Source organism: Chamaea fasciata, unplaced genomic scaffold (genome assembly GCF_029207755.1).
Source record: "Chamaea fasciata isolate MVZ Bird 193981 ecotype frontalis unplaced genomic scaffold, bChaFas1.0.hap1 SCAF_20, whole genome shotgun sequence".
Classification (NCBI taxonomy): Eukaryota; Metazoa; Chordata; class Aves; order Passeriformes; family Sylviidae; genus Chamaea; species Chamaea fasciata.
Genome location: NW_027094105.1, coordinates 6,475,965 through 6,490,080, shown reverse-complemented (window position 1 = coordinate 6,490,080; position 14,116 = coordinate 6,475,965). Strand labels below are relative to the sequence as shown.

General features: G+C 44.7%; 1 protein-coding gene across 1 annotated transcript in view; it reads right to left on the bottom strand.

Moving 5' to 3' along the window:
• The window catches only part of ABL1 (ABL proto-oncogene 1, non-receptor tyrosine kinase), a 78,379-nt gene extending 67,180 nt beyond the window's left edge, over positions 1-11,199 (bottom strand). The window contains exon 1 of the mRNA XM_066200971.1: positions 10,294-11,199. Coding sequence (XP_066057068.1) covers positions 10,294-10,429 — 136 coding nt within the window. The 5' untranslated portion in view covers positions 10,430-11,199. The remainder of the gene's footprint in view (positions 1-10,293) is intronic.
• Between the last annotated feature and the right edge of the window lie 2,917 nt (positions 11,200-14,116).

Here is a 14,116-nt window from a genome sequence, read left to right as displayed (position 1 = left end):
TTCATGGTTCTTTGAATCCTTACCTGATAATAAATGCAGCACTGATCTATTTTCATTTAATGTTTTTCAAATCCTGTGTTTTTAACCACGATTACAAAGCAACGCTGCTGCTCAGTGAAGTTCACAGTTTCTCTCAGGAGAGGTCGGCTTATCAACACTGCAGCAGGTCTTCAGTGAAATGTCATGCACTGCCTTTGCTTTGCAGAGGCAAAACTGCAGTCACCAAGATGATTATATTAGCATTTCAAGCTAGCATTTGCCTCCAAAAATCCAACCTTTATTATTCTAATTCTTCCTTTTGCTTGGCTCAAAATATTACCTACTTAAGAGGTAGCTCAGTACATTTTGCTAAGCAGCCACAGCCTCCAGGATTTGGCCCTTTCCAGACCCACTGCTGCAGCAAATCCAGAATTAACTCCCAGATTATGTCTCCAAGTTGTATTTTGCAACCACAACAACCCACACCACACCGGGTGGTGTACCTGTGGTAATGAAAAGCCTTTTTTTATCCCACTTTTCAGCAAGAACAAGGTAAAACCCACCAGCAGTTCTTACAATAAGGGCTGAATTAGACTGAAGCTTCCCCAACACATTTTTTTTCCTAACGACATGTAATTTGAAAGGTTGAGCAACACTGACACTGTCTTATGTGATCACCTCATAACAATAATTACTACTTAATACCTGAAACATGATAGCACCTTGACATCCAAGCCTCTGCGTGGGAGGCACTATTTAGACATAACAGACAATCTGCAGAGCCCAGGGAAATTACAGCTTCTATATGAACATCAACACTATCAAATGATGGGAAGAGCTTTGTCTTCCCTCCAGTTCATTTCCTGTAAAGGACATCTATTTTCTATTAAACAGCTGCACGTCGAGAAAAAAAAAATGTATATAGCAAACACATTTAGTGCAATCCATCAATAAGTCTTTTAAGAAATAACAGTTTGATTGCAAAGACTTTTAAATGCAGCTTCTTATCCATCCAGCTAAATATATTAAAGAAGAAATAACAGCTTGGCATTTATTCAAAACTTTTCATTTGAGCTTTCCTAAGTTATTTGCAAACATGAGGTGTAGCCAGACAACAATAGCTCTAATAGCTGTTCCAGTTATTCAGGCTAAAATGGGATGTAATTTTTAAATGAACATTATGTGTTGTCAGACTTATATCAGGAATGAAAAGAACTTAGAGCCAATAAAAATAATAAAAATAAAACCCCATTCACACATACATATTTATAACCTAAGCTATTTTGCTAGATGCACTAAATCTTCTTCGTTATTATAAAATTCTCCCACCGAACAGAGATTTGAATAAAATAGAGTATTACTAGATTACAGCTTTGCTTTTGTAAGCATTGTTATGACTTCCTAACAATTTAACTCCACGATTAGCTCTGTGAGAGCAATTCTGACATCCAGACAACATCAACGGTGTAAATACGTGTCACGGGCTGATTTTGTTTCCACACATTCCCTGAGCATCCTTGCCATAAAAAGCTCATGTTCACAAATGTTGAACTAAATGCTACAAGAGGATTTACCAAATCAATTTCTATACTGAGAGGAAACTAATATTTAATATTAAGAAAGTATTTATATTTTTAAAAAGTCAGGGCAGCATAATAAAAGAAGTAGGGGAATTAGACCAAATGCAGAAGACATCAATAAGTGAAAAGGGATGCAGAACTGAAAACTGTTTCTTTTATTTTTTAAACAAAGAACAGGCAGAAATGGAGCTTGAGGAGATGAGGGAGCAAGATTTTCCCATTAACAGTGAAAGCAAACATCACCTACCAACCTTTTTTATATCAGCAAGCAAGCACACAAAGATTACAGGTTCTAATAGGATTTAAAAAGACTTGACAGCCACTATTTCTGAAATTCACAGTTGTCACTTCTGACCCTGGTTCTCACCATTAAACTTTTGCTCATTTCCAAGGCGATTCTCACTGCAGGGATTGTTTTAATCAGAGCAAGTCAGTGAAGAGTCACAGAAGACATCTGGTGGCCAGGGCCCCAAATGACAATTTCATTTGCTTTACACCTTTGTAATAAAGCTTAAATTTTAATTAAGTAAATAATTTTAAACACTTTAATTAAATTATTTTATTCACAAAAACCAAGGTGAAAACAGTTGTGTTCACTGCATAACAGCCCTGTGAAAACCCTCTGTGGTCAGGCCAGGAACTGAGAACTTGGGAACAGCCCTTCACCAGGTATGTTAAATGAGGCAGAACCTAACAAGCAGCCTTTGAATTTGGGCAACTTGAACAGGAACGACAGAGCAAACATTTCCTGAAAGCCCAAGGAATTTCCTATTTAAAGTTTCCATGTCCTTATCCCACTACCATTCACACATTCAGTCTCTGGAAAAACAACCTTGTTTATTCTGGGAACACACACACACACAAAAAAAAAGCCAAGCCATGAAATAGCCAAAAGTCCCCCCAGGGGTGGAGATCAGCTCACTGGGGTCACTACAAAACCTGACAGAGCTCATGGGAGTGTGTTTTGGATTCTGGATGCACAGAGCAAGTGAAATTTCCTCCTCTACAGCAGCAGCAGGACAGGAAACACAGGGAACATGCCCAGGTCACTCTGTACTTCCAGCAGAGATGGACATTGGACAGGGAACAAACAGCAGGTCAGAGAACGGGGGAATCCTGTCCTGCAGCAAGCTTTGCCATCCAAAACCCAGGCATTTAACAGGCAGCAGAGTGTGTAATTCAATATAGTCCTCATCACACATTACTCCCAGTCTCTGAGGCCATCACTCCCTCTTTGATGCAAATTTGGAGTGCAAACCACAGCGGAGGAAGGTTCAGCTTTTTACTATTTCATGAGCTCTAAGGAGAGACTGGACCAAACAGCATTTGCTACTGCTCAGACAGCACTTCAAAGGAGGAATCTACAGAGAGGCAGACTGGACACAGCTCAGGCCCTGGGAAGACGTGGCAGGAATAAGGTAGGGAATGAAGTCGGCCAAAATGATAAATGCACCAGAATGCCTCAGAAAAGCGGCACTAATGGATAAGCAGCTTCTCAAGGCAGGCAACATGTAGCAATATTGATTCTTTAATACACACAATGAAACCAAAGTCTTAATGATTAATAATCTGTTGTGAAACTCTATTCATTAGGTAAAAACAGTGCTCAGAGATGACACAACATAAATCAGGCAGTCTCCTCACTCATGAAAGAATGATGAGCTTGCTCGCATCCATGTAAATTAGCAGCAATCACTCTGCATAAAAGCAAGCTCCTGCTTTTCACAACCCAGCTGGTTACAGCCAGGAAAAATGCTGGCGAAAAAGAAAACACACAAAAAAACCCCCTAAATCTAATTTCAACACTAATTTCAGAAAGTACTTAAGCAAAAACTAAAGCAAGCTGGTATTCAGGACACATTTGCCTCAGCATTACAAGATGTGTAGAAAGGGACTCCTCCCAGAGCACAACACACCATTTTAGCAGAATTATATCAAATTTTGCCACAAGCAGGATGAAACTTCCAGCCACCTCACAAAAAATTATCCTTAATATCTAAATGCAACACTGGCATTAAACACAGAAGTTTAAAGAAAGACCAAAGTTAAGAACTAAATAAGAACTAATTTAGTTAAGAACTAAGGAAAGACACTGCCTTAGGCAGCTTTACTCACTAAAATTGAATGTTCATTACCTTTTCGCCCAAGAATCCTCCTTAAACCAATTAAATGGACACTCTGGCAAGCAGATTAATAGCCTCTACAGATTGTTTAGATTGATCTTCAATCAACACAAAGCAGAGAAAGAGCTGACTGATAAGAGAGCCGCAGAGGCAAAGAAGCAAGAGTCCCTCTCACTTGTGCTGGAACTGCTCTTGGGTGTTCCTAGAGCAAAGGACTTCTGGGATTCACAACAGGCCTTTATAAGGAGACTACTTCACGCAGGAATGGCACAGCATGGCTGAACTGACTAAATGCTGCTGGGTGCAGCCACTGGTGCTCCTCACACGGCTCTTAACAGACACTGCAGAGAGAAGGCAGCCCCTTCCCCCTGCCAAAGAAAAAGGAAAGGAAAGTCCATCTGCAAAAATACTCCAGAAGGTCACTAGTGTTTCAAACATTTCCTTCACTCTTTGTAAATGCAAATCAGGGTGTTTTATGCAGCTGAAAGAGACGGCACCTGCAACACACCCAGTGTCCACTCACACAGTACCACAGCCATCCAGGTTTTAGACTTTACAGGGTGGATCAAATACACTGATGGAGCTGCAGGAGTGTCCTGGTGATGCTGAAATGCTCCAAACAGCGCCCAAAACTCACGGCAGAGTGATATGAACCTTTACTGAACACAACACTGGTATCAGCAGGATGTTGAGAGCTGGACTAACTCCTGTAGCTCTGCATTCCCACTGCCTGGTGTCAGCTCAGAGCATTCCTCACTTGGCACCTGCCAAGGCACTGGTTACAGTCCCATCCACACCAGGGCTATCAAAACACTCTCCCAATTATTTCTTGTCTGCTTTATCACAGATCCTACAAGCACAGCTGGAAACACATCCCTGTTGTTCCAAGGCACAACCCGACGGCATCCCCACCCTAAAGTGACAGTCAACAGGACAAGACTTTCCAAGGCCATTTTCACCTTTCTGCACCCCCATGATTTGCCACATGCCACAGAGCCTGACACTCAGAACACCAGGGATGAAACTTAGGGCTCTCAGCAACAGGACTGTGTCAACTCCTCACTTTCAAGCTTAAGATTTAAACTTTCCAATGTAAAATACTGCGAGTTTGATGGCAAATGTTGAAGTGTGCTGAAAGAGATGATCGCCTACAAGGAAAGACTTCTATGCTAATACCCTGCAGCTTTCTCTTGCCTCCCTGTCCTCATTTCCTACCATAGCCTTCCTATTAAAATTTGTAAATAAGAATGCAGAACTGGCATAATCTGATAATGAAAGTCTGGCATACGAGCAACTGCTACCTATTTGTCATGAAGGAGATCAACTGCTTAAATATGGCAAGTTATCAAAGATTAGTCAGTGCACAAAGCAGAACTGCTTTTGCCCAGGAAAAGGATTAGCCTTTCCCCATCATCATCACCATCCACCTCGGCCTGTGGGAAAGCTGTTTAGAAAGTCTTAGGTCTCTTTCCAAACATATTTCCAACCATAGATCAAGTTTTGTGGAAGAGCTTCTTAGCAAAACCTAGTGGTATTTGATAATTGGAGCAGGATAAAATACAGCAAGTGATTTTTATGATGAAAAGGGATACAGTCAGAGGCAGTAAACAAATCTGCATTCATCATGCAGCAGATGTCAGCATTAACCAGGCTAATACTGAGGCACAGTGAAGTTGGATACATAAGCAATGATCCCAAAAGCTGAGGATAAGTCTCTCCTAATAGAGATGGAAATTGAAATTTGGGAGCTGCCAAATCTCCAGTCTTTGTCAGTTCAGAATGAAAACCTGAAATACTGAAGGCAGACTCTAAAAAATGGCTTCCAATTAGACCTGTGCTAATGATCCAATTTCAGGTGAATGGTCTAAAGTGGAGTCAGAAGTAGTAAAGCAGTTTCTTTGAAGTCTCAGGTTTTGCATTTGGTGAAGCAGAGACAGAGTATAAAAATGCCCTGAGGTACAATGGAAAGAGATAAATGCAGAGGTTTTAAGTACATGGGTTTGAAGAAACATTTCTAGTATGGAAGGAGTCTAATTTAAATCATTTCCATGTATGGGCAATTGACTATCTAATAAATGTATATTGCATAGAAGGAAGACACATTGAGCTCACCTGTAGGATAAAGGATAATGAGTACAAAAATCAGACCTTGAAGATAATCTTCTCCCAAAACCCTGCCATGGGCAGGGACATCTATGATCCCAGGCTGCTCCAAGCCCCATCCAGTCTGGTGTTGGACACTTTCAAGGATCCAGGGGCAGCCACAGCTTCTCTGGGCAGCCTGTGCCAGGGCCTCATCACCCTCACAGGGAAAATTTCTTACTCTATCCTCAGTCAGTTTGAAGCCATTCCCTGTGTCCTGTCACTCCAGGCCCTTGTCAAGTCCCTCTCCAGCTCTCTTGGAGCCCCTTTAGGCACTGGAAGGAGCTCTGATGCCTCCCTGGAGCCTGCTCTGAGCTGAACGCCCCCAGCTCTCCCAGCTGTCTCCAGGGCAGAGGGGCTCCAGCCCTTGGAGCATCTCCATGGCCTTTCTCTGGACTCCTTCCAGCAACTCCAAGTCCTTCCCATGCTGCAGACAGCACTGCAGGTTGGGTCTCAGCACAGTGGAGTAGAGGGGGGAGAATCTCCCCCCTTGCCCTGCTGCCCACACTGTGGGATGAGCCCAGGGTATGCTTAGAACTGATTACAATGTAATTTATTCATTTTCACAATTGAAGTACTTGAAACATGAAACTTAACAGCATAAAACACGATAGATTATTAAACATAAAGACCCTTAAAATTTATTTTTAATCAATAATGTAGGAAATGGTACTTTTAATTGTTGGGATTTTTGCTCACAGTGAACTGTATATGGCACATTTCCAACTGGCAGCTGTGGCAAGCTGGTGCTATAGATCCATTTTGCACAATTGCTTCCTAATTAAAGCAGTAAAACTTTCAGCACCCTTGTAAGAAAAAGAATTCAGATCTAGTATGACAGAGACTGAAGTTGGCTGACTTCAGCTATATTCAGCACTAAATGTTTAAGAAAAATTGATCCAGTTCTGCAGTTTATCTCTCTTTACAGTGAGGTATACAGCTCATTTAAGCTTCCCTATCACTCACCTGCTGGAAGAGGAACTCTGAGACCACATTTTATCACTATGAAAGACGATGAAAAGGCCATTTTTGTCTGAATGCTTTATCAATCTCTTCTCAGCATCACGTATGTGATGATTAGAGTTCATTTTTAAAGCCTCCAAGTGCTGCTTTTGCTTGGAGATACTGTTCCACCAACCTGCTTCAGGGGATCTGCTCATCATTCAGCACAGCAACACCTCCACGAGGCAGTCAGAGAAGGTGTGGTGTTTGCCAACTGCGCCAGTCAGCTCCTGCCAGCTCTGGGATCAGAGCTGAGCCCTCTGAGAACACACCTTTTTTCTCAGAAGTTTGAGTTTTGCCAAAATTAACGTTCTGGTAAGGCACAAGATACACTAGTGTGCAGATTTCAAGGCGCACTGACAGTGTCGTTCCCCTTAAGTGTCTACTGACCACACTTTTTTCTCAGCTGGATATCCCCAAAAAGCAGTGACTACAGACTCACTTCTCACCAAGAAAAGCAAAGAGAAAGAAGGAAACTTTGCCTTTATAATTCCTCTCAAGTTCAAGCTTGCAAGCAAACTGTGAGCTGGAGTAATCTGCATCAGGGAGAAATTTGTAAAATCCCAGCAAGGGCTACTCTGCTGCCCAGGGTAACGACACGAGCATGAACTCCAGCCTGTAAAACACCCTCCGTGGGGAAAGAAACAGCACAAAGAGAGAAGCCCAAAACTTGCCCATAGATTACTTTTTCCCCCTCAAGGCACTCCTCAATTGTCAGCTCATGACAAAATTTAGAGCCTTTCTGCATTATTCTCACAGAACATTTGAGCACCAGCAGAGCTGATTTCTGGCCAGTTGCCTCCTTGGCTTTTCAGGAGCCTCTCGACATGTTGCTTTGGGTGCTACGGAGAGCGCGGTGACCGAGAAATAGAATTACTTTCCTCAAAGTTATTTTGCCTCACACTGTTAGTATCTGATAATATTCACTAGCCCTTTCAGCCAAAATCTGGTACCACTGAAGCAATCCAGATCTTCCACTGAGTGTCTGCTGAACGAGCCTCAGTAGAACTTTGCAGGTAATGGTCTCACCAAAACAGGATCGTGAATACCTTTATAAAAACACAACCCTAAAAGGAGAGCCCTGGTACCAAAATTTCCACTTCTTTTGTTTGTTTTATCACGGGCTTTAATATACAAGAACTCCAGACAAGTACATTTAAGAATTCACCTGTCTCTAGGGGATTAAGTGGCCCACCATGGAATTTCTCCTTAAGCATTTCTTAGTTTGAAAAGCCAGAAACATGATTTTCCTGGGACAAACTGGTTCCCACAGTGGGACAGAGAAACCAGATACAATGTTTGGTATTTAAAAGAAACTATGTAATGAGAGTACTGAAAGGGAAACATGTAAACATTTAAGCCCTGAAAAAACACCAATCTTATTTTTATGTACTACAGCCCATAGCACAATAAGTGAATAGGACTGAAGGCATTAAATACTGATCTGTTCATTAATTATAAAGTATGTCAGTCTGTGTATTTCAAAGGTAAATTACTGAAAGGAAAAGGAAGAACTTTCTAAAATGAACTTTGTTCCCTCTTAATTTGTCCAGATTTTTAACACAGCATTTTTCAGGACAGGAGCAGCCCAAACTCAGAAGAGAGCTGAATAAACAACGGTGGTACTGCCTTCTACTGCCAGGACTTGGAAGAACCTTTTCATCCACTCAAAGGAAGAAACTTTTCCTCATGTGTATAAGTGAGGCTGATCTTTTGCAGTTCTCTTAACAGATGTCCTAGCCCTGATGTCCTCTTTCAAGTTTATTCTTTTCTAAATCAAGACACCAAGGTCTCTCGTGGACATATGGCACACGGACATTAGAGATGCCATTTTTCCTCATGGATGTGCTGGGATCTGCTGACCTCAGGTCACACTGGCAAGAAGTTACCATCTGCCTATTGCTGTTAGATGATCAAAAAAGAACGTTTCTGGCTTTTCTGCTACAGCAAAACACCAAAGGGACTGAGAATATTGTATTGCTTGCAGCAAGTGCTCCGGCTGTATCTCATCTGACCTTGAAACTCTGTCCAAAGTAGTAAAAGCAGGAACCAAACTGGGAGTGGAGAAGTGGGTATATCACCGGACTGGAAGCAAGGAAAAATCCAGCAGCAGGCTTAACATCAGAAGGCCAAGTTAGCCCTGATATTCTCTAACCTTCCCTTAATTACCTCAAGTTTCTTCAGTGCACAAATATTGTATGGGAAAATAAGACACTGAAGTAACTCAAAAGAGTATTTCAGCACGGCAGTACAAACATGGGATCTCTGTGTGTTTGTTGAACATTGCAGGGAATTTCTTGGGCCCTTCTAGAAACACAGAATGAGAAAAAGTTTGAAAGCAAAGCCCTTAAAAAGTAAGAACAAATCAAAACTTTTCCTCTAACTAGATTGTGTTCTCAGACACAGCAAATATTTCAATTTTTAGTTATATGAAGATTACAGATGCAGTTTTGTTTTGTCCACAGATAAACTTCCTCTACAGGACAAAACTGTTACAGAAGCTTTGTCAAAGTCACATTCTCCAGCCAAAGACAGCAGCCAGCAGCACATCATCTCAAAGAATACTAGAATTTTAGAAGTGTTGTGCAAAAGCAAGGATTGCTCCAAAGAGTTTAAGCAAAACAATGCATTTCTGCACCTCACTTCTGTAGAGATGCCTTGACTTTACAATTCTTTGGTTTTGGGGGGCGGGGGGAGGGGGTTGGTTGGTTGGTTTTTGTTGTTTAAGGAAGAATTTGATGCAGTCACCAAATCTGCCTGTGAGTCCTACTGAGTTTTTCATCTGGCCTCTTTCCTGAGATTCTGAACTCCCCCCCATACTTTGCAGAAGGCCAGCAAGTGACGAGGTTGCTCTACCCCAAACTTTTGGCCTCTAGCACTTCAATCCATCACAGCACAGGATAAAGGTTTAACCAGCTGTGAGAAACCACTAAGCAAAGGTGTTCCAAATGCACCACGAAATTCTTTTCACAACAGCAGTAAGTTCACAAACTTTCCAAAATAAGGGTTGTTGTTTTTTTTTTTTCCCTTCCAAGTAGCAAAGTCCCTTCGGTAAAGATAATTAAAGAGCACCTGTCACTGACCACAGCATCACCACTGGCTGAGGCTGGTCTGTACTATGACACAGACAACTCAAAAAGGATCAAACACTTTCCCAGACTGCAAACCAGAACATAACCAAGGCAGAAATGAGAAACTTGTACAATGTTAAAAAGTTACTTCCTTGCATTTCACCTTTAACTGTACAATAGCCTCTCCTCAAGTTACAGGCAATCTGACCCAAGTATTTTCTTAATAAGCAATCACAGAAGATTTGCATTAAGCAGCAATGGAAAGAAAACAAGACTTCCATAAAGTACATGACTGCATCTGCTCCATGGTCTTGAATAAATCTATATTGTACCAAAAATTAAAATTAAATAACCAGCAAACCAAAATTAAACCAAATACCAATAGAAACTTCTCACCATGTTCCACGAAGACGTTGCAGTGTGGGCCCGCATGCCTCGATGACTCCTTCTTCCCTGCTCCTTTGATGAAGTGCAGGGCAGGCAGACTTGGCCTCCTTTGGTCCCCAAGAACTTTTCCAGGCTGCTGCCCCATAAAGTAACTATGGGCAGCCTTTTCTCAGGACGAGAAGTTTTCGAAGAAGTCAGTGATCCCTGATCTTTCAGGCTGGGGAGGAGTTTTGAAGGAGAAGGTATTGAGGTGGGTGCACTGGCTGCACTCACAGTGGGATAAAGTCACTTGAGGTGAAGAATTAAGACAAATTCCTCCAATGCTCTTGAAGACAGCAACAAGGCTCCTTGGGTGACTTTACGCAAAAACAAACAAACAAACAAACGAGTAAAAGTCCCAACCGCTCAGCAATGACCAAGCATTACCAAAGTTTCAGGTTGCCGTATGTAGTGTGTCATCCACCAGGTAAAGGAGAATTATTAGTTCATCTCACAAGCAAGAAACCACACATGGGCTCACCCAGGGCAGGAAACAGCCATTCCCACCACAACTAGTGTCAAGGTTTCTTTTTTTTTTCCTCCTTTTCTTTTGCATAGCATTGAGTTGGCAAAGGCCAAAGAGCCACGGATTCGGCTTCAAGTATCGCTGAAGTCCAGCAGGGTCAGGTGCGCTGGAAGCATGTCAGCTCTCCAGGAGAAGCAGCAGCAGCAGCTCCCCGGGCTGCAGGGATGGGACGGGGGCTCCTCGGTCAGCGGGCTTCGGCTCCTTCCACCGCCGCTACCTCGGGGCCGGGGGGCCCGGCGGGGCCATGGCGGCGTCGGAGCAGCGCTGGGGCGGCCGGGCCGGCGCCCCGTGCCCGCTGCCTCAGGCGGAGCCGGGCGCGGGGCTGCGAGGCCGGGGAGCTCCGGGAGGCCGGTTCCTGCCCAGCAGCCGGGCCAGGGCGGGCGGGGGGGACCGCGCCGGCCGCATCCCCGGGCGGGCGGGCGGGCGGGCGGCGGCAGCGGGGCCCGGCGGCAGCGGGGCCGGGCGGGCGGAGCGCGGCGAGGGGCCGCGGGTACCCCGGGGCTGCGGGGCTGGCGGGGGGCGGCGGAGGCGGCGAGGGAGATCCCGGAACCCCCGGGCCGGCGGGCGGGCGGTCACATCCCCTTCCGGCCCCTCCTCCTCCGCCGCCCCCGCCTCCCGCCCGGCGCTGCCCGATCCCGGCCCCGCCGCCGGCTCCAGGGACCGGCCGGGCGGGGAAGGGCAGCGGGGGCTTCCCGGGGAGAAGGCTCTCGGCAGGGCGAGGGAGGGGATCCTCCCTTTGCTCGGCCCTGGTGAGGCGCATCTGGAGTGCTGGGCACAGGACGAGATGGACAAGGAGCTGCTGGAGAGGGTCCTGAGGAGGCCACAGGGAGCATTTGGGGGCTGGAGCGTCTCTCTGATGAGGAGACACTGCGGGAGCTGGGCTGAGTTAGTCTGGAGAAGGGAAAGCGGAGAGGGGATCTCAGCAATTCATCTAAATATCTCCCCGGCGTGCCCGAGGATGGTGCCAGACTCTCTTCAGTGGTGCCCGGTGACAGGATGTGGAGCAATGGCCATAAACTGAAAGACAAAGAGTTTCCCCTCAACATGAAGAAGAACGTCTTTCCGTTGAGGGTGGCAGAGCTCTGGAACAGGTGCCCAGGAAGGGCGTGGAGTCTCCCACTCTAGAGACACTCCAAACCCACCTGGGCACATTCCTGTGTCACCTGCTCCAGGTGACCCTGCCCTGGCAGGGGGATTGGGCAGGATGATCTCCAGAGATCCCTTCCAACCCCAGCTAATCTGTGATTCTGGGGGGAAAGGCCCCAAAAAGCTCATGTGAAATCCCTTACCTCATTAGAAGGGCCACCCAAGTTGTTTTCCCACAGATGTGGCTCTGCAGGGGTCTCAGAGCTTCTGGCCAGCTCTGGACCCTGGATGCTTGCAGAGATGGACAGGGAAGAAGAGATCCTTACTGGATCAGCTGTGTGCACAGGCAGGAATCTGTCACCCTGCGTGCACAAAGGACTTCATCTCCTTATGAATGCTCTCAGCATACACAGAACTCGATACCAAAACCAGCCATAGAGGCCAGTGACAAATGAAAAAAGTAAAATATTTACCTATTTTTGTGCACCATTTGGTACAAAGATAAGGTTAAACCCCTGAATTCTTCAGCAGGCACTGAGAAGAGCTAAAGAGCAGACTGTGGTGCTGAAGATATTTAGTTTTTCATACATTCTCCCCATTTACCTTGGGATAGAAGAGGGTCAAGGCAGCAGCTAGAGGTCAGGATGTTTTGGTCAAAGGTCTGTGGTTGCTCCCACTCGACAACAGGAGAACACACAATTGCAATTCTGTGCTATAGCCTCCTGCTCAGGGCAACCATCTGGACACAGAGCAGCTTGTTTATACTGACTCCTCCCTTGTGACAAATCCAAACACACTCCATGTCTCCTACACCATATTCAAGGTCTCTGGCAGACCTGTATTTTTCATCTAACAATAGCATCCAAAATGTAGCACTTCATGCAGCCCTGCAGGGTCCTCCATCTCTGCTGTGCCAGGCTGCTCCTACATCACTAATTCTTAGCCAGGAGACTGAGCTCAAAACATTCCTATTGGATTTCTCAATCAATGGCTCAGTTTGCAGGTACTGAGGCTGGTTGTGCTGCACACACGCCCACACAGAAGAGAGAAATTCTGGTACGTCATGCTGAGATAAATCCAGGGTCACATCTCTTGAACTCTGCAGAAACTCTCCAGGTTTATCTCAGTAACAGAGATCAGCTTCTCACCGAGGTGACATAACCCTGCTCGGCTCCCATGGATTGGAGGAAAGTGAGGAAATGAAGCTGTCAGCATAGGGCAAGCAGCCCAAGAGAAATCTGTTACAAAACCCAATACCAACCATTTTTCACTGAAAAAGTTACTGTCTTCTGGTTCTGACTGGAGCATCCTGGATAATCTCTCCTACCATGGCAGGGCTGAAGCAGAGTAAACTCCAGAAGACAACCATGGGTCCGCAATAGTCAGAAAAATCTTCACCAAATTAAGCAAAAATAATTGCAAATATGCAGGACCTCATAGAATCACAGAACTGTTTAGGTTTAGTTTGTTTAGGTTTGAACCATCATGTTCCACCACCCTGCCACAGACAGGGACATCTTCCACTAGACCAGGCTGCTCCAAGCCCCATCCAACATGTCCTTGAACACTTCCAGGGATGTGCTGTGGACAGTACAGGCTGTAAATATGCTCTTCCCTGGTTTGCCTGAGATCTGTGCAGATGAATGCACTTACTTTTTATTTAACAGACCGGGTGAGTTTATCATTCAGGCCAACAGGCAGTTATTCCTTCTGATGCTATGCAATCATAAGCAGCAAAGTGGGGCATGTTCTTTGCCAGCAGTTCCCAGCCTCTTTCCACTCAGCAGTTTCTCCAAAAGCATTTCCTGTTTCCCAGAGCACTGCTGTAGTTAATGTGGGACAATACACAGGCAGATGAGTCAGCTGGTCACTCCCAAATGTCATAGTGAGATACCTGCCTTCTTTCCTTCCTGAAGGGTATTACATTTTCTGTAGATTCAGAAGTTGTTAGAGAAGATAGAGACAGAAAAGTTATGTGAATACAGAATACAGTTTTAAAAAAAGCTACAGAGTGTTTTTTAATCAAGCCCATGTACATCCTACCATTTATTTTTTTCCTAAGAGATACTTCAGTACTTTCTCTGTTTACCTCCCATTAAGTGTGGGTTCTCACCCAACAGCTGCAGTGATGTTTTCTCCATAACAATATCTTAAAAGCTTCAACCTCTTCACCAAATAATA